Source organism: Hevea brasiliensis, chromosome 2 (assembly GCF_030052815.1).
Source record: "Hevea brasiliensis isolate MT/VB/25A 57/8 chromosome 2, ASM3005281v1, whole genome shotgun sequence".
Classification (NCBI taxonomy): domain Eukaryota; kingdom Viridiplantae; phylum Streptophyta; class Magnoliopsida; order Malpighiales; family Euphorbiaceae; genus Hevea; species Hevea brasiliensis.
The window spans coordinates 107,741,389-107,762,105 of record NC_079494.1 but is presented as its reverse complement, the minus strand read 5'-3'; the positions used below and the strand labels follow the sequence as shown (position 1 = coordinate 107,762,105).

The window sequence follows — 20,717 nt, the reverse complement described above, 5'->3', positions numbered from 1 at the left end:
TCCCATACCAACTATCAGCAATTGTAGGCAAATTTCTCAACACAACTGAACTTTTTTTTTTTTTTTTGTTTTTTAGCCAAAGATAGCTACAGATATTTGATCAAAAAGGGATTTTAAAGAACATAAAACTGGACTCTAGTCCTCAAGAAAAGATACCAGAACAATTGTTACTAGAATTGTAAGGCTTACCCTGAAAGGGTAGAAGCCCTCCAAAAATAGGTGTATGCCGCTATTTGTTACAAGCACACAGTATTTTTTAGTAAAAGGCGAAAGAATAATTCGCTTTATGCTTGTAGCATGACTGCTTGATAAAAATTCTCTAATTTGACCAACATATACTGCGGCTCTTCTATGGTGGCTTTTATCTTCCAACCGATGAGGGATTTTTCCCAGTTCTACTTAATATTTTTGCTGAGTCCTAGCCTATATATAATCCAAATTCACAATTTTTATAATTTAGTGTTGAGTTTCATTCTCTATCCAATCGGAGTTTCATATATGTTACTAACCCTTTATTCTAAATCTTAAAAAATAATAATAAAAAAACGTACTTCTACTTTGGATAATTTTACCACTATCATGGCCTTTTTATCAAACTCTTACCAAGTTAGAAGGTGTTTGTTTATTTAGATCATCCAAAGAAGGAAGTCGTTCATGATTTTGTTAGAACGATCATCTCATTTTTACTTGAATATTTCTTGAAAGTTTGTTACTAGGTGTTACACGATATTTGAGGTTACAAACAGGATGTATGAAATGCTTTAGATTCTTAAATCTAAGCTCTAACGTCTAAATTTGATAGGAAAAATGAGATGTTCAAATGATGCTGGATTATTAAATTTAAGCTCTAGCCTCTAAATTTTATCGATTCTTGGCTAATTCAGAAACACACATTATGTAATAAAAAATAATAAAAATTCTACTAATTTTTAAGCTCCTAAAATCATTCTAACTTCTTAAAATACAATAAATTCTTCTCTAAAAATTGAAAAAAATACAAAGTACAAGAGAAAAAAAATTACTATCTAATCTTTATATTTTAATAAGACTAACTATTAAGTTTTTATATTTTAAAAAATATACTATTTAATTTTTATATTTTGCTTCCTTTGAATTGTTTAGTTCCTTTATTAATTCTTTCGTTAGATAATGCCAGTCAAATTATTATTTAATTTCTTTATTTTAATAAAATTAATTAGCTAGTCATTATATTTTGAAAAATACATTCGTTAGTTCTTTTAATATATTTCATTAATTATTTAGTCTCGTAAATATTTTTTATAGCTAAACAACATAATCCTCTTTCTTTAATTCTCTTTTATCTTTTCTTATATCTTTTTATCCATATTTCTTCTCTATTACACTCACACCTTTTTCTTTTTTATTCTTTATTTTTTTTATTTTTGGATAAAAAATTATACAAGCTATTCGCATAAAAAAGTTAATCAATTTTCTATATCTCTAAGGGCCTGTTTGGCATTACTGTTGAAAAAAATTACTTTTTTAAAAATACTAATTAGAGTATTAAAAAATAATTAAAAATTAAATTTGATCAATTTTAGTTATAAGAATATAAAAATAATAAAACAGTTTTTTTCAAATTTTTTTTTCAATAGCATCTAAAATTATACTTTTATTCAGAAAAAATAATTTCAGCCTTCAAAACTCAATGTCAAACAAGCTGTAAGTAATTAAAGAAAATTATTTTTCAATAAGAAAAACACAAAAATTATATCCAAAGAATTTAATGAAAATATTTTAACAATTAAAAAATATATATTTAGATGTAGTATCTACATGGTAAAATTTTTATTTTTATTTAAAAATATATTTTCAAAATAGTTTTTTTTTAATTTAGAATTAACAAATTAATTTTACTAAAATTAAAAAATAATACTTTTTAAAATATAAAAATTAAATAATTAATTTTTAAAAAATAAAAAATTAAATAATAATTTAATTAACATTAACAAAAAAAAATTTAATAAAAATATAATATACAAACTACTTAATTTTTCATTAAAAATAAAATTAAATATAATTTATTTTTCATAATTTTTTTACTATTGTTATGGGTCCACCCTTTAGAAGGTGAACCCTCCAAAAATTAACGAATGCCACTCTCTACAACGAACACACGGTATTCTTTAGTAAAAGGCGAAAGAATAGTTCGCTCTGTGCTCATTGCGTGGCTGCGTGCTTTGTGATGTTCATTTCAACCTATTATATGGTTATTCTCCCTTTTTTTATTTGTTTCTCTTTATCGATGTGGGATTTATCTCCTTTTTCCATGGGAAACGTTTATTGGGCCCAGCTCATACAACTACAACTTCAAGTTCTTTCAGCTGGCGGGGCTTACCTTCTTTCCTGAGCATGTCTGGTCAAAGGGTACCCCATTTCAAGTATAATTAGTTCTTAGGGGAAAAAAAAGGTAAAATCAGTTCCTTTTTTCCATTCAAATCAAGTCTTCACCCTTATCAAATTAGAACAGATCATACGCATCCTTACTCTCCTTTCAATCTGGTGTGAGGCTACTCTAATAAATAGCAAGTTTGAGGTAGGCACAGAAGGAAGTTAGATGTTTCATAAAATTAAATCTACCCACTAAACAAAAATAAAACCCCCCAAAAAAAGCTGGCATTGCTGCAATATTATTAAATCAAAAAAGTTATCTGCAGAAAAATATACAAAGTCATAACTCCTCACAACATTATGATGGAATCTCAGATATTGAGAAATGTCAACTAACGCGTGATGAGAAGGTGCTAAAAACACCAGGATGAAATCCCTAACTGCTGAATGGACCCTCCAGGAGCTTAGACAAGTGCTAAAACAGAATATGGTAATACACACTGTAACCCTGTTTGGCATTGAATTTCAGAGCCTGAAACTATTTTTTTGAATAAAAACACTATTTTAGATGCCGTTGAAAAAAATAGTTTGAAAAAAACTATTTTATTATTTTAGTGTTATTATGATTAAAACTGATTAAATTTAATTTTTAATTATTTTTTAACACCCTCTAACTAGTATATTTAAAAAAATAATTTTCTTAATAGCAGTTTCAATAGCAATGCCAAACAGGTCATACATGTTCAAGGATGGAAAAAAGGATTGAAGCAAATAAAGATATTCAGCGGACGAGGATAGAGATGCATGAGAAAATGGGTTACTTGTGGAACATTTCCAGCAAAATTGAACAGCTTAACCTTCTAACCTTGCTTCTTCTAAATTCCATCGAATGAGAGGACAATATACAATCTCATGATAAGGTTCATGAGACGAATACAGATACACATTCCCTCCACTCCACAAAACATGCTCAAATTTCAGTTTTCTTTCATCATCACTTCCTTCAGAGACACACAAATAGAATTAAAACCGTTCGATGATCTTTTTCAATTGACATGACAACAACTAAACAGAATCTCGCACTACATTGATGATTAGGGAGTTATTCTGTCAATTACTATCACCACCAGTCCACTCTTTCCAGTCTTTGTCAACGTGATCTTGGGCCCATTTTACTGCTGCACGTGCAGCTTGTAGTCCTCCAGGCAAACCTTGCTCATTTATGGTATCAGCCATGTCAATGAAAGGCATCACTAAGAGTGTTCCAGGACCGCCACAGTCTGTGTGCAAGAAGGTATTGAGTATCTGTAGAGAATTATAAGAGTCAAACAACTTAATTAGGGCCTGCTTATGCTTGTATACTTTAGAAGTGTATCAAGCAACAACATCACAAAAACTTGAAAGTTGAAAGCCTACTTTTAATCAACAAATTTAAGAAAGTACGTCTTTCAACATGGTTACAACAGCAATGTTGAACACTCCCTATTTGACATCAGCAGTCTTGAAACTGCATTCATCATGCATTTCAGAAAACTATTGTATAATTACAACAAAGCATTAGTGTTATGGCTGAGCAGTATCCAGCATTTTAATTTCATTTTCCAGTTTTTGACATAACTGAACAAAGTTTACCTAGCATGATAACTTAAACTAAATAACAATACATAGTATTTTTCGTAAAGCTAAATGATGATAAGAAAAGCTAAGAGTCACAGTTGAAATTTATTAACAAGTGTCTATGTGTGTAGACAAAAAGAATATAATTTGACAATATAGAAAGGCCATAAAAAGGGACAAGATTGAAGCACCTCAGTGCAGATTCCAACCACCTCTTCAACCGAATCTCCATATATGTATTTCTTCGAGAGCTTCTTATGGAGATGGGTCATAAATTTCTCAGTCTCCTAGACAAAGGATGAAGAAAAAGGAAAAGAAAGGACTAATTATTAGCAAATTAAGATTAAACGAACAGAGAGAAGGGCTATAAAATGTGCACAAAAATAAACAGTTTACTCACGGTATCAGCAAATGCGGGAATTGGGTCTGGAAATTTGTATTCGGCTGCTCTGCAAATGTGCTTTGTCCCGTTCTTTTTGCTGATTGAAGGGTATAAGTAAGACAATGTTCGTTGAATAATGGTTACGCGACTGGATGCAGAGAAACTTGAGCCCAAAACAATTGCAGTGATTGTGGAGAAGAAGAATGAAACGAAGGAAGGGGACGAGAATCTGAAGGAAAGAAGAGAGAGCAAGAGTCAACCGTTAAAGGGAAAAGAGCTTTAGTCCATGAAACCATTTCTATCTCTGCTTCTCCTTATTCCTTACCCTGTCCTGAAGGGGCTTTATCTGGGTTTTAGAAGGAGCCACATGAATGGCAATCCGATTTATATTATACAAGTATGAAAGTGGGTCCATAAAAGTGTAAATACTATGTAGTTTTTTTTTTAATTAATATTAATATTATAATTGCTTAAGTGTTAAGTAGCTTGCTACTAGATAGACACATAATTCAGTGACGAAAACTAGCACTTATTAAAAATTATGGCAATTTTAATAAGGGTCTTGATTCCATATAAGTGGCACATACATACTGTTCACAATCAATGTGGGATCTCAAAAGATCAGTCTCTTGACATGCCTAACTCCCTTGTAGAACTCAAACCAGAGTCACACCAGAACACTCAGCCTCACCTTTTGTTTTCACTCAATGGCACTTTTTTTTTTTGTCAATAAATATGTAACACCCCTCACCCGTCTACAGTGTAGCCGAGCGAGGCATGTCACACTGATTGGCGGTGCACCTTATCTTATCTTATCATATTTTCTAGATACTCATTTTATTGATTGAAATAGCCTTTATATAAAACTTAGACCATTTATGTCTTTTCTCTTAAAAATTTATTAATTTAAATTTTCATAAATTTTATAGAAAATCCGGTAGAGTATCGACTGTAATTTGGAAAAAATAATTCTTCTGAACCTGAAAAAAAAAACAAACACTCCTAGTATTCTCAAACTCAATCTCATTCATACTCATAATGATCAAATAATTTCAAATGTCATCTCACATTCAATTCCATACATTTTCATGTTGCTCAACTCATATATCAGAATTCTTAAATTTCATTAATTTACAAAATTTGCAAATTAATTACATAAGTTCATCATGTACATGATATACAAATTAATTACAATTTTCTAATTTACATTACAATATGAGAAATAATTATAATGTACAAAATACATAATATGATTAATATAAGTCATATCTACATGCATTGCTGAGGATGTGACAACTTTGAACACTTCTGACACTTCTGCAGATCTGAACTCCAAAAATCCTAGTCAAATATTCACTGGGTTTTATCTCCAATACCTACGAGGAAATAAATTCATCGCGCTAAGCATTGCTGCTTAGTGGTGCAATAATACAACAAAGAAATAATATACAAATAAAGGTAAAAATAAAACATAATTCAGATAATTAAGATTTATAATTAATTTAATTCCGTTGAAATTTCTAATATTAACCATCCTTTATCTTGCTATGTTCTTCGTTGGAGGTGCTTAGTTCATAATTTTACAGTAATATTGTACAATATAAAAATAATCTAAATATTAAATTTAGGCTTATATTATTATGTAAATCATATTTGAAATATTTATTTAAGTTATAATTCTTCTGCTAATCTTTTTATCACTTCCTCAATACTTTCGAAGTTGTCTTAGATCATTTCATAATACTAAAAATTTTTAGAACTAATCTAATTTGTTTCAGGTCTTCTTACTCGTTTAGTTAATTTCTAATATTTTTAATTGCTAATATTCTTAACTTATTTCAATAAATTTCACTGCCCAAGTAACCTATGACAGGCTGACTAAACTGGATATGCGGGTCCTGGGCACTGGACACTGCAGTGTCTCGGGCCATCATACCATGAGACGTATAAGCTCAGAACGTCAACCACGTATGTAATTGATATGGCTAAAAAGTTATGATAACAGATGAACAGATAATCAGGCATACAAGCCATAAATATAGGTATAAAGCCATAAATACAGACATAAAGTCTTACGCAATACTGCACAAATAATACCCTATTGGCATGCAAATCTATTCAATCTGATACACGTGTCTAGGCAATACATGGACACATAAGTATCATTAAATATTAATATATATTAAAATATCATTATTTAATTATAAGTTCAATTACAATTTATAACAATTGATTCTGTTTCTAGTGGGAACATAGATTTCTACATCACAATTATATATAATCATTGCATTCCTCATAATTTATACATTCATTATATCGTCATAATAATCACAATTCACATCGGTTATTCTGAAGTACCATTGTACTCAAAGCATTTTTCCTTCCTTCAATAATGAGACCTAATGTCTTCTGAGTTCTATTTGTGATGAGAATACAAATTTCATCTACCTATGCACATAATTTAAGTATACATTAAATTATTTAGGTGGGGTACCATTAGCAATTTTGGTTTTGGTAGTTACTATTCACCTTACTAGTCAAACATAAATGTTGACTTTTTCATACTTAATAGATATGTTAGTTCTAATTGCACTAAGATCCCACATTTTGAGTTTAACACTTATTGGCATCAATTGCCAATCTTAATCCAAGGCTCATTATATGTTACTTCAAATTTTCAGATTTCATGGCTAATGTTTATTGTTCCATTGGACCAAGCTACAGTAGGAAATTTGGCAAAATTCTCTTCATCAAAGTTGTTCCTTATTGTGTCTTCTTTAATTCCCTTTTTGAATCACTCCATTTGGAGTTGTATAACTCAAGTTATGGTCAAATAACCATAATTAGGTCAATTCTGAATTTTGGTTCCTTATCTAGACAGTTTTGGTATCATATTTTGCCAATTTTATTTGAACAGGTTATAGCAATATTTAGGCCTAGTGTTCTTCATAGGTTTTGTTACCCTATGTCTTATAGTCACTCAGAATTTTTTTTTGTTGCAATTTTTTAAGTCTTGTAAAATTACTTATAGTCAAATTATTGGCCTGGACTCAAATGTCCAATATTAACATGATTCCCATTTAGGTCAGTAACTTTGACCCTAATTTTAAGTTTCTTACTTTCATAATTTGTGAAAGGTGTCTAAAACAACATTTTAGCTCTATTTCATAGCTTTCCACAACTATATGGCACCTATGAATTGAAGTTTTCTAGTGAGAGATATCATTAAAAGACTATGTTAGAGTCAAGAGTCACTTATGCAATTTCCAGATTCTGTGCATCAACTTGATCAAGCTAATTGACCTATTTTTCTTGATTTCTGGGTTTTGGTCCAAATACCAATTTTGTAGGTCTATATCTTATTGAAATTTTGACACTGATTTCATGTCATTTGGAGTCCTGTGGACCAAGTTATGGTCTTTTTATTCAAGCTGGTCAATTAGCCTTTGCCTAGCAATTCTGGGCAATTTCAATTCTAGACAGATTTGGTAACCCAACTTGGGCAAGCAATTTGACTTGGTTAATGGCATTTATGGGCTTTGTGTCCTTACGAAAGTTGTACTCTATGTATAAGCTTTTCAATGATATAAAATTTAGGTCATTTTGACCTGTCTACAGTGAGATATGACCAAATGAATGAACAATGTTCATTTGATCAAAATTCTAAGTTCACAATTTGGTAATCTGAATTAGGTCAAATTTTAGGTCATTTTCTAGGTAGAATTTTTGCATGGTTTCTACATAAAAATTGGATCATTTTAGGTCTAGTTTTACTTTCAATTAGTCTCATACCAATTGGGGTCACACAATTTAGGTTATGGCTCAAAATACACACTGTTTTTAACAAATACACAACCTGCAAAAAAAATTACACTTCCAATAAAATTTCTCCATCTCCCAAACTATAATTCTGCATTCATAGCACTTCTAATATCATCCATCAAATCTAAAACTGGTCAATTTTCAGCAGTTTACACAAGTCTTCAATATTCAATACAAAACCCTAATTCAAATGGTCAAAATCAATAATACACATATGAAATCAATTTGCTAGTACATGTAACTTCAACTATCAATATATAATTCATTTTCACCTATCCATCAACACCATTAATCAACATTTAAATTCATGGAATTATCAATCTCCTAAGTTCATCAAGGCTTCCGAATTCATCAATTGCCCAAAGTCTTCAATAAGTGTTCAAACCCTAATTCAATTTGTCAATTTCAAACATACACATGCCATTAAACTCTAATACATATAGTTACCTTAATCTACATCATAACCCATCACTTACATGTAAGAATTCATCAAACTCCCTTACTTACCAAGGCTGCCGAAATTGAGGTCCACAAATTACTCATAAATTTCTTCAAATTTCTCAACATATCAATTCATTACAACCTTAATTCAAAGTTTAATTAAGAAAGGAAGAGAAAATTGACACTAACCTTCAACCAAGAATTTCCAAACCTTGTGAAAACTTCACCAAATCCTCTTGTTCTTGTTGCCTATGATCTGCCCAAGGTGTGGAGATAAACTTTAATGAAGAGAACTTTGAGTTTTAGGTTGAAAATGGGAGAGATTTCAAGCTTGCATGTAACTGGCCAAGGAGGAAGAAAATGGAGAGCTTAAATCAGCCATGGTGAGAGTGATATGAAGAAGAAGAAGTTAGTAGTGAAATCTGTCTCCTTATGTGTCCTTTTATACCTCCACTAACTTTAGTGTAATTATTATAATATTAAAGTTTTAATATTTCAAATTATCCCCCCAATATTTCCTTTAATTATATTACATATATAATTTCATATTTTTATGGGGTTTTCAAAATTTAATACCACTCATTTTTAATGAACATTTAGGTCAAAAGTCAACTCTAGGTGCCAAATGACCAAAACACCCCTCTTCGAGTTATAATCACACTTTTTCGGTAATACCGATTAAATTCCTGATTCGATGATTTCTTTAATTTTCATTTTCAATTGTGCCGATTAACTAAATTTTCTTTGACATTTTTAATGTCAATTATACCTCATTAGACCTTTAATTAAGTTTCAAAAATTATTTCTCGGGGTTCTCCGCGGTCCTGGGATTATCAACCGTCTACGCAGTGACTTCCCTGTACGGTCACCCATCGCTACGGTTCCAGCTCATTTAACCTAATTGCATTTCCTTTCTTTTATTTTCTCTTATTTTTTTTTTTTGTATTTTCTTACCATGTATTCCATCATTTTATGTATCCTCACTATCATTTAAGTGTAGTTCTAGACATCCTGATGGTCCGAACAGCCATTGGTTATCGGAACAGTAAAACATACGGACTACGTAAAGTGAGGGCGTTACAACTCTTCTCCTCTAAAAACGAATTTCGTCCTCGAAATTCATTGGATTCAAATAACTAAGAATATCATTATCTCATAATTTTGTTCATTCTCCCATCATTGTTTCCTTTGCCTCTAGTATTTCTACTCATGAAATTCTCTTATTCATTAGTTTCTTGATTTTTCATACTAGGGTCTTTACTGGTCCATTAGTCTCTTTTACCAATTCCAATCCTGTTAACTTGCCTTTGTCTAAGTATTCTACATTTATCTCATATAAGACCTTATATCTTGATATCTTCATGCTTATTTAATAACCATCACTACACACGAACTCCATCAATGGAAGGGATCTATTCTGCTCCCTCCGAGAGTAGCAATACAATTTCTAAATATATTCTCAAATACCACAATCATTCCTTTCTGACTAAAATATCAAAATAACTGTAAGACCCCATATCGAGGACTAGATAGCTTCACCCTCAAGGTGCTCTTTCTAATTTATAACTATACTGAAACCTCTAAGCTTATAGCAATTCCTGTGGTAATGGTAGTGCATGCTAGTGTAACTGAGTCACTGACTCTAGCTACCTTACAATTGTGACCATTCGATATGCTAGTTCTAAAGTTTTAAATTTCTAACTAGAATTTCCACATTTATTTGCCGTAATAATACTCTATTTTTGGCATAACTATACTTAAGCAAAAACCACTTGCAAACATCCTCATCTTGGTATACCACGAGGAAACACGTAGCTCTACACAATAATTCTGTGTCGGTACTGTAATATGCAGCTTACAATACAAACATCGGGAACATTACATAGTCACTATAATATATCCTCATGGACTAGATTTTCTAACATCTTATCCTTTTCGACTTCACTTCTCAGGGCTGATTTAACTTTTACTATTCCACTCAATTTAACATTCTTAAGTGGCTTTCATTTCACTATGGTTACTATCTTCTTAAAATCCACTCTAATCCTATCAGTTAATAATACCTCCCATCTCAGGTCAATTTTTCAGAGACCAGATCCTATTCCCCATCATACTGTGGTCTAAATGGTTAATAACTAAAATATCTTATTTAGATTTATCCATTTGAACTCCTTTCTTTACATATAATGTAGTACATATATAATAATGCATAGGTCTCTAATATCATAAAGAATAAATACTTTACCTCAAATTCACATCTGGAGCATCTTACTCCTCTCTGACCGAGGTAGCCTTTGCAGGTAATGTTACTCTTGCATCTGGTCCTTTTGCAGTCTCAATTGCAGACTTCACAGTACTCCCAGTTGCCTCAAATCCCTCCAAACTACTATCACTCTATGCAGTAGAAGGTAATTTCTCTGTCTGTGTCCATGGAAAGTTCCTCTTATGATAATCTTTCAGACGATGGTCCATGGCCCCACATCCATAACAAGCTCCAGTCAACCCCTTACATTCACCTCTATGCCGCTTTTTATAATGGCCACATTTTCTTGGGGTAGAACTTTTCATTGTTAGTCCTGGTGTGCTCACTACTGGTGTCTCTTGTTGACGCCTTCTAAATATGGGCCTGGGCCTTTGTCTCTTACTCTGATCAGATGTCTAACTTAAGGATTCTCTAGGTCTCTTGTTACTAGACTGTCCAAATACCCTCTTTTGCTTATCGCCACTCCTATTCCATTCCTTCTTATGAGCACAGCTAAGATATTCCTTTCTGAATTCTATCAGAAAGAAATCCCAAGTCACCTTGGCTAGTGGCACTACTTTAGTTATAGCATCCCACCATCGATAGGCAGTTTCTTGTAGTAGTGAAATTGCACACTCTAAACTCTATTCTGGTGTGCAATATAATTGCTGCAGGACTCTTTCAGTCCTTTCTAACCAATATGCAGTAACTGTAGAGTCATCTTCCTTCTTACCCTTGAAATCTACAGCCCCATACTTTCTGATTCTTCCCAAAGGTGACTTCTACTAAGGCTGTGGTGGTGGAATTGTCCTAGATATCTGTCAGAAGAACTCAGTCATTTGCTCAAACAAGGCCTATTGGGGTTGTGCAGGCACCTCTTGCACTAACAGATCAGGTTCTCCCCTATCTCTAACGTTACTCCCAGTTGGGGGATGACTTACTACTTCTTCCTCAATTCCCTTTTGCGATTCTAATTCCATAACTTATCCTAAAATAACAAAAAATAAACAGATCTGTATTAGTATCACTTCAACTCTGATGAATGCAATGCATGTTATGCACACTAGCTCTTTCTACTTATCTATGCTTATGAACGCCTAAACCGTGCTCTGATACCACTAAATGTAATACCCCTCACCCGTCTACAGTGTAGCCGAGCGAGGCATGTCACACTGAGTGCCGGAGCACCTTATCTTATCTTATCATATTTTCTAGATACTCATTTTATTGATTGAAATAGCCTTTATATAAAACTTATACCATTTATGTCTTTTCTCTAAAAGATTGATTAATTTAAATTTTCTCAAATTTTATATAAAATCCGGTAGAGTGCCGGCTGTAATTTGGGAAAAACAGTTCTTCTGAACCTGAAAAAAAAAAAACACTCCCAATATTCTCAAACTCAATCTCATTCATACTCATCATGATCAAATAATTTCAAATCTCATCTCACATTCAATTCCATACATTTTCATGTTGCTCAACTCATATATCATAATTCCTAAATTTCATTAATTTACAAAATTTGCAAACTAATTACATAAGTTCATCATGTACATGATTTACAAATTAATTACAATTTTCTAATTTGCATTATAACATGAGAAATAATTATAATGCACAAAATACATAATATGATTAATTTGAGCTCTATCTACATGCATTGCTGAGGAGGTGACAACTTTGAACACTTTTGACACTTCTACAGATCTGAACTTCAAAAATGTCAGTTAAATATTCACTGGGTTTTATTTTCAGTACCTACGCGAGGAAACAAATCCATCGCGCTAAGCATTGCTGCTTAGTGGTGCAATAATATAACAAAGAAATAATATACAAATAAAGGTAGAAATAAAACATAATTTGAATAATTAAGATTTATAATTAATTTAATTCCATTTGAAATTTCTAATATCAACCATCCTTTATCCTGCTATGTTCTTTTTTGGAGGTGCTTAGTTCATAATTTTACAGTGAGAAAGTGGAGAGTGATATGGAGAGCTTGAATCGGCCATAGTGAGAGTAATATGAAGAAGAAGAAGTTAGTGGTGAAATATGTCTCCTTATGTGTCCTTTTATACCTCCACTAACTTTAGTGTAATTATTATAATATTAAAGTTTTAATATTTCAAATTATCCCCCTAATATTTCCTTTAATTATATTACATATATAATTTCATATTTTTATGGGGTTTTTAAAATTTAATACCACTCATTTTTAATAGACATTTAGGTCAAAAGTCAACTCTATATGCCAAATGATCAAAATTTCCCTCTTCGGGTTATAATCACACTTTTTCAGTAATACTGATTAAATCCCTAATCCGACGATTTCTTTAATTTTCATTTTCATTTGTGCCGATTAACTAAATTTTTTTTGACATTTTTAATGTCAATTATACCTTAGTAAACTTTTAATTAAGTCCCAAAAATTATTTCTCGGCGTTCCCTGCGGTCTTGGGATAGTCAACCGTCTACGCAGTGACTTCCCGGTACGATCACCCATCGCTACGGTTCCGGCTCATTTAACCTAGTTGCATTTCATTTCTTTTATTTTCTCTTAATTTTTCTTGTATTTTCTTACCATATATTCCATCATTTTATATCTCCTCACTATCATTTAAGTATAATTCCAGACATCCTGACGATCCGGACAACCATTGGTCACCGAAACAGTAGAACGTACGAACTACGTAAAGTGAATGCGTTACAAAATAAACACACACGACTTAGTGTATGTGTCTATCTATTGATAAAAAAAAAAAAAAGCTTACCACTCTATGTAACTTGTCTGCATTTTAATTTTATGATAGTCACTTAGCTAAGCCCTATTAATTAAAACAATATAATTTATAATTATATATTGCTAAAGGAATATTGCAATAATTAAATCTAAAATTAGAATAATTAATAATTTATTATGTAAAAAGTTTATAATATTCATAAATTCCTAAATCCATGTCTTTTATGTGTAAAACTTAAAAAAAAAAAAAGTTAAATTAATTTTCACCCTCTCTCCCATCTTTAGTTTTCCTTTTTTTATACATCATAAATTTTAATGTTTGTATTTGTCATTATTTTATTCAAATCTTTTAATCTTATAGTTGAATCAAACATTTCAAAATTAAAGAAATTTTATTCAACACCCTAATTATAATTTGATAAATTATAATTTAATTTCTAAGGTTTAATGAAATTTATAATTTAGTCTCTATACTTTTAAAATCAAGTAATTTATTGTTTAAAATCTGATAAAATCTATAACTTAATCTATTGATTTAAATATTATAATAAATTTATTATTCTTCACAAATTTTTTTTTTCCTGTTAAGAATTTTTTAAAATTGTTCTGGAGTTTTTGTTAAGTTTTTCTATTAGATTTTAATCCATAAAATTTTAATTTTTTTAAATAAAATTTAAAAAATTTTCACTAAAAAAACAAAGATTCGATTGGGTTGAATTTATGATTTGCACCTTGACACAATATCTTTTCCTAGAGCTACAATTTTTACGTTTTCAACAGCTACGGGGTCATTTAAAGATGGGCTGGCGGACAAAGGCAGTCTCAACTCGAATGTAGTACGTGATGACTATATCGGGGCGACTTTTCAGTTATTTCTCTTAGAAATATATAGAGTTAAAGAACATTTTAATTATTTTTATTATAATTAATAATATATTTAATAAAAAAATTAAATTATAAATTTTATTAAATTTTAAAAATTAAAATATTTTATTTTAAAAATATATAAATTAAATTGTAACTTATTTATTAAAAATTGAGAATAAAATTTGATTATTAGATAAAATTCTTTTAATTTTCAAAAGTTTGATTTGATTGTACAAAATTAAAAAATTTAAATAAAATAAGACCAAAGATTTTTCTCTTAATATAATATTTCTTTTCTTTTTTTTATATGATAAAAAAATTATATATAACATTTATCTCTCAATATTTTTTCCCTTCTAAGTTTGTTTTATATTTTGGATAAATTATAACTAAGTTCTTGACATTTAGTAAAATTATTAGTCACTAATGTAAGTTTATAATAATTTAATTTTTAAATTTTATTTCTTTTCACAATTTAACCTTCACATTTTATTTTTATTAATAAATTAATTCTCAAAATTCATCGATTATAAAATTTAATTTATTAATAAAAATAAATATAAAAATTAAATTATTAATAAAAATTAAATTTAAGAATAAAATCATTATAAAAATATATTAGGAATTCATTTACGAATTTTGTTAAATATTGGAGATTTTGTTTAATTTATAATTATATTTTTATATAAAAAATTTTATTTTACTTTTTTCTTCTTTTGCTTATAATTGGTGGTTGATATACGCTGTCGTTTTGCCATCCAAAACCCTCACAGCATGCGGCAAAAGGGTTTATGCCTAACTCCATACCAATAATCCTCATCCCCTTCCTGCCAGATACCTCCGATTACAGCACAAATGCTCGTCTATCGCTCTGCTTCAATGCTCCATTTCTACAAACTATCGTCGCCGCCTAAATTGCTCCTCCCGCGGTTGAAGCACTCCTATTCATACCTCTCTAGTTCCCCTCTATCATCCTTATCTTCTCCAACTTATTCGTTGAGAATCCGCTTGTTTTGGCTCAATCAGTCATACAGAAGAGGTAATAGGCGTTTTTCTACTGCTGCTGCAGCTGTTGTCTCTGATAAGGGGGGAAACGACACGTTCTTCGCAGACGAAGGTGTTTCGTGGGCTTCTCTCGGTTTGTCTGATCGCCTCTGTCGAGCCATCTCTAATGCTGGTCTCGAAAGACCGTCTCTAGTTCAGGTGAGTCAGATTAAACTCACACGCATCTATATTTATGTTTATTTCAGAACGAGTAACTAGCCATTTTAAAGCAAATTTAAACACTGGAAATGAATTATTGGTATCGAGAGATGAAGATAGGAAAAAGAAAATTGATGATCTTAATTTCAAGTTAAAAGGAGCAACAATAATAAAAATAAACAGCAGAGAAGGGTTAAATGCTTCATGGAGAAGTACTTTTGTATTTTGCATACTACTCTCTCAACTCCAGCGATACAGTTGTTGTTTGTATCGGGAAACGTGTCTTTGTGTTGATAAATGAGGGGCAACTCTTTGAGCTTGTAATTGTATAAACCCAAAATCTAGGGAAACTGAAACCACTGCTTTGAACACTGCCTGGTATGTGCAGACTACAAATAAAAGAAACTTTTTGTTATTTCAAACTGACACTCCGTGTTATTTGGCCACACTCGAACATTCTGTCATTTGAGGCCTTTATCTCTCCAGACTTTTCAATGAGAAATATGTGATTTCTTTGAGTCCTATATATAAAATTGCCAGTAATTTTTGCTTTTGTTTGGATCAAATTTCTAATTTTATAATGGATAATGGTCTTGTGTTTTAGGCTGCCTCTATACCATCAATACTTTCAGGAAAGGATGTGGTAGTAGCAGCGGAGACTGGTAGTGGTAAAACGCATGCATACCTTGTTCCCTTAATTGACAAGTTATGTAATCCACCGGATCATCTCAAAGATTATGATTCTGATCAAGGATTGATGCCTTCCCATAGAATTTCTCTAGTTCTTTGTCCAAATGTGTTGTTGTGTGAACAAGTGGTTCGAATGGCTTGTGGTCTTTGTGATGATAATGGTGAACCACTTCTCAAAGTCACGGCTGTCTGTGGCCGACAGGTATTGATACCCTGATCATTATTATTACATCTGCATGGCACTAGTGGCAAGTTTTTCTCTTGTGTGTTACTGTAAGGGTGTGAATAACTTTTTTTAATGAATTCCTGTGCACATTTAAGGTTCCATATATTTATTTGAATCTGTTAAGAAATTTTGACTGCAGGGATGGCCAGTTAATCAACCAGACATTATTGTGTCAACGCCAGCTGCTCTTCTTAATAATATTGACCCAAAAAAACAGCGAAAATTGAATTTTGTTCGTGGTGTGAAATATGTGGTATTTTTCATTCCCTCACAACCATTATTGTTTTTGTTTTAATTGTTGTTATTAGAAAAGTGGCCCATGTTATTGACAATGGTTAGTTGAGAAATCATATGTCTATTGAATTATTATGTACTGTAATTGGCAGGTGTTCGATGAAGCAGACATGCTTCTCTGTGGGAGCTTCCAGAATCAGGTTATCCGTCTCATAAACATGCTTCGTTTTGATGAGAAGCAGTTGTCTCAAGTAAGTAAATGTGAACTTGAAAATACTGCAGAATTAGGTTCTGATTCTCCAGGAGAGTGTGGCTTGGAAGATGGTGAACCCCAAAATGAATCTATCTTAGCAGAGGATGAAGACTTTGAAGGTGATAATGAAGTTGAGGACTTAAAAGAGGAAAGTGAAGCTGGGTCCATCAACAGAAAAGACTGGAGGAGAGTGAGAAAAGATTACATACACAGTAAACAGTACATTTTTGTTGCAGCCACCCTTCCAGTTAATGGTAAAAAAACTGCTGGAGCAGTGTTGAAACGGATGTTTCCAGATGCCAATTGGATTAGTGGAAACTATCTTCACTGTCACAACCCCAGGTGCCACATTCTATTGTGCTTGCTATTTGTTGCAAATTACTAGTTACTGTTATTTTGCGCTGCTTTTTGGCCAATTTCATGATACAGGAAATTGATTTGTTGATATTAATTGCTTCCATTCTCTTCCAGATTGGAACAGAAGTGGGTTGAAGTTGCCGTTGATACCCAGGTGGATGCACTTATAGATGCTGTGAACCAAGGATCTAGATCTGATGTTGGTGTTAGTCGAACTATGATTTTTGCAAACACTGTTGATGCTGTTGAAGCAGTAGCTAAAATATTGGAGAGAGCTGGGATTAAATGCTATTGCTACCATAAAGACATTTCTTTGGAGGAACGTGCAAAGACATTAGTTGATTTCCTAGAAAAAGGGGGAGTTTTTGTGTGCACTGATGCTGCTGCACGGGGAGTTGATGTTCCAAATGTGTCACATGTTATCCAGGTTTGTTATTCTATTGAACAGATTACTTGGGTACTTGATTTATGCATATTGTCATGATAACAGGAAACCCCGTAAATTCCCAGTTTCTGAAGAAAATTTTGAAACATGAAATTATAATCATTGGTGAAAAAATGACAACATAAAACAGTAGGTAACCACATCTTTGAAGTATATTAATTTATACGGTGGGCTTATGTGTATTTTGCATGAGATCAATCTAATTAGCATGGCTAAACAATTAGCCATAATGAAAAAATTTCACAAGAAAGAGCCAGCCAAGTTTTTGTGGGATTTTGGAATCTGGAGAGACTAAAAGATGCTTAGGGTTTGAGAACCAAAGGACGCCATAGCCCATAATTGGGAGAAAGGAATCTTATTATGAGAAGTAAACTTCTCAAATTTAGATTGTCAGAGCCATTATCATCCCTAATTTTGGATGATAAAATTAAATTGCATTAATTAGTGGCTTCTAATGAGCTCTGACAGAAATTCTTTTCAATTTAAGTGTACCCAAATCATTGTGTTCCTGAAACCTCTTAGAAGTTTACAATTTACTGTCACTTTGTAGTAGAAGCAAAACTTGACTTCGTTATTGTGATGTTTATCAACGATGTTTTGAGACATTTTGGGTTGACTTCTTTCTGTTCCATTGAGTAACCACTAATATTTCCCTTAAAATTATCATGTCTTTTATGAATTATTTCCCATATCTATTTATGGAACTTTCTTTGCCCGCAAGATTTATGTATTTAAAGAGCTTTGGAAACTGTTGGTATTTTTTCCAGGCAGACTTTGCCACATCTGCTGTAGATTTCTTGCATAGGGTTGGCCGCACAGCTCGAGCTGGTCAATATGGAGTTGTCACTAGCCTGTACACTGAATCCAATCGAGATCTTGTTGATGCAATTCGTCAAGCGAAGAAACTGGGTCGGCCTGTGGTAATTTTCACTTCTAGTAGTTCTCATTTGAGAAGTTATTTACCAACCATTGTTTTGTTATTCCTCAAGCATCATTTAAAGATTTTTTAAGTAAATTAGTTTAGGGTGGTCATTCTATGGCAAGTTAAAGTTATTATTGGGAGTCATAATTTTAGCACTGAAACTTTATTGCCCATAGTAAGTCTAATGTAGCTGATTTGCAACATCCTGAGCAAGGGCTAAAATGTTTTGATATGGATACAGGAGTCGGCGTTTAGCAGAAAAAGGAGCTTCCGAAACAAACTTAAGAAGAAAGGTAGATTATTATTTTAAATTGCTTTCCTACTTAGTTCAAATCAAGGGACAAAGAAAAAAAATTGTACTTTTGTATCACCTATTTTCTGGTACAGTAAAGAAAAACTGAAAATATTATGAAACTGCTAATCCTTATTAGTATATGATGTGACCTAGACTGGTGGAAGGAGATATCCTAGAATTTTCAAGGATGATTTCACCCTTAAAAAGCTTCTTCTCAAAATTTTGCAAATCATTTGATAAAATATTTTCAGATGTCAGTTCTCCAACTGAGCACAAAGTTGCATTGTGGCTAAACTTTTGCGATGCTTGTACATGCATAAAGTTTAACTTGAGAGTGTATTTATGACATGGATTAATTAACAATCGCCATGATTACTGGACTATTTCAGGTATTGATCAAAATGTAGACTGATTTGTTGTTGACTCATCTTAACAGGTTCCAGTAAAGTCAGAAATGCATCCGTTAATGAAATGGCAAGGGTCTAAGGAACTTGGTACGTAAAAAAGCTTGTGATCATTGGTCTAATGAATTGTTAGTTTTGATTCTCATAATGTGCATGTAAATAATGTTGTATTTTGTCGAATGATGCTGATAATAGAATTTTCTCTCTTAAATCTGAGCATGTCCCCATCACTTCTGGTGCAAAAACATTGCCTCTGATCGGTGTATTATTGCCTTCCTTTTTTGAAAAACATTCCATGTGACCAGTCCAATTGTTGTCAGTTCCTATCTTCCTGCTTTACAGTTATTGAATCACAGGCCCAATGCCATCTTTAAATCGGACCATTCACTGTGTGGTGGCTAGCACAGTAATTACGTTACCGAATATGTGAAAAGTTTTGAACAGCCATATGGAAGGAATAATTCTCCCATTTGGGATGATGATGATGATGATTGGCATAGGTAAATGATTCTATAGTGGAAATTTGTAATGGAAATTTGTAATGGAGGGGCATTTAGAATTTACTTTTCAGTTTTAGTTGCTTGAATTTGGCGAGCTATTTGTAGTTTTCTTCTTCTCTTTTATCTTCGCGCACTAAAGTAATGAATGGAGTTGGTTGAGGAATTTTATCCATCTTAAAATTTCAAAGTATTGTGTTTTATATGGAGAGTATGCTCATTGGAAGCGCTTCATTCCTTGGTGGGACAGAATTAGTGCAATATGAAAAAAAAAATTATGTGATTTAATTTCCAATTTAAACTAAATAACTGTGATTTTCGTCCCTAATAAAAATGTTTGGCATAGGGTTATTATGATAAGTTAGTATTTTATTTTCTATGAATGAAATATATAAACATTTATAAAATAAATAATAAAAATATAAAATATAGGAAACATTGAAATTTTATAATTTTCAGAAATTATAATGAGTAGGATATTTAGGAAAGTTATTGAATTTAATTAATATCTTTAATATCTTAATTAATATCTTTAATATCTCAATCCTTGTTTAAATTTCATTATAAATTATTTAAATTAGATTGCTACTATTTGAATTTATTTAATTTTGTATATTTTAATTAATATTTTATATAAGATTTTTTTAAAAAAAATTTAAATATTATTACAAAAAAGTATATATTTTATATATTTAAATAACAAATGTTAAATATATAAAATTAGT

At 31.5% G+C, this 20,717-nt stretch overlaps 1 protein-coding gene, 2 non-coding genes and 1 pseudogene across 5 annotated transcripts; 1 reads left to right on the top strand and 3 right to left on the bottom strand.

Annotated features, from left to right (window-relative positions):
• Positions 1 to 187: 187 nt before the first annotated feature.
• LOC131178273 (U5 spliceosomal RNA) lies at positions 188 to 303 on the bottom strand. The gene has a single exon (XR_009147407.1). It is a non-coding gene; the product is annotated as a U5 spliceosomal RNA (small nuclear RNA).
• A 1,773-nt stretch (positions 304 to 2,076) lies between these two features.
• Positions 2,077 to 2,194, bottom strand: LOC131178262 (U5 spliceosomal RNA). The gene has a single exon (XR_009147396.1). It is a non-coding gene; the product is annotated as a U5 spliceosomal RNA (small nuclear RNA).
• A 959-nt stretch (positions 2,195 to 3,153) lies between these two features.
• Positions 3,154 to 4,689, bottom strand: LOC110643322 (protein PLASTID REDOX INSENSITIVE 2, chloroplastic-like; annotated as a pseudogene).
• A 10,570-nt stretch (positions 4,690 to 15,259) lies between these two features.
• Positions 15,260 to 20,167, top strand: LOC110643334 (DEAD-box ATP-dependent RNA helicase 22). Of its 3 annotated transcripts, none has more exons than XM_021795686.2 (9): positions 15,260 to 15,669; positions 16,274 to 16,561; positions 16,725 to 16,838; positions 16,972 to 17,414; positions 17,544 to 17,856; positions 18,642 to 18,794; positions 19,038 to 19,089; positions 19,528 to 19,585; positions 19,838 to 20,167. In XM_021795686.2, exons 1-8 carry the CDS (start codon positions 15,322 to 15,324, stop codon positions 19,575 to 19,577), a joined length of 1,761 nt encoding a protein of 586 aa, XP_021651378.2. In that variant the 5' UTR covers positions 15,260 to 15,321; the 3' UTR covers positions 19,578 to 19,585; positions 19,838 to 20,167. The 3 variants fall into 3 exon arrangements, with proteins under 3 accessions (XP_021651378.2, XP_021651377.2, XP_057994090.1); XM_021795685.2 differs by having other exon boundaries at positions 19,801 to 20,167; XM_058138107.1 differs by having other exon boundaries at positions 19,528 to 19,587; positions 19,718 to 20,167.
• The last annotated feature ends 550 nt before the right edge of the window (positions 20,168 to 20,717 follow it).

What these genes read in the sequence shown, in the direction of transcription:
- LOC110643334 (XM_021795686.2), top strand. Translation starts at nt 15,322, where the DNA reads ATGCTCGTCTATCGCTCTGCTTCAATGCTCCATTTCTACAAACTATCG. An exon ending in AAAGACCGTCTCTAGTTCAG is followed by an intron (nt 15,670 to 16,273) that starts GTGAGTCAGATT and finishes CTTGTGTTTTAG; the next exon opens with GCTGCCTCTATACCATCAAT. An exon ending in CGGCTGTCTGTGGCCGACAG is followed by an intron (nt 16,562 to 16,724) that starts GTATTGATACCC and finishes TTTTGACTGCAG; the next exon opens with GGATGGCCAGTTAATCAACC.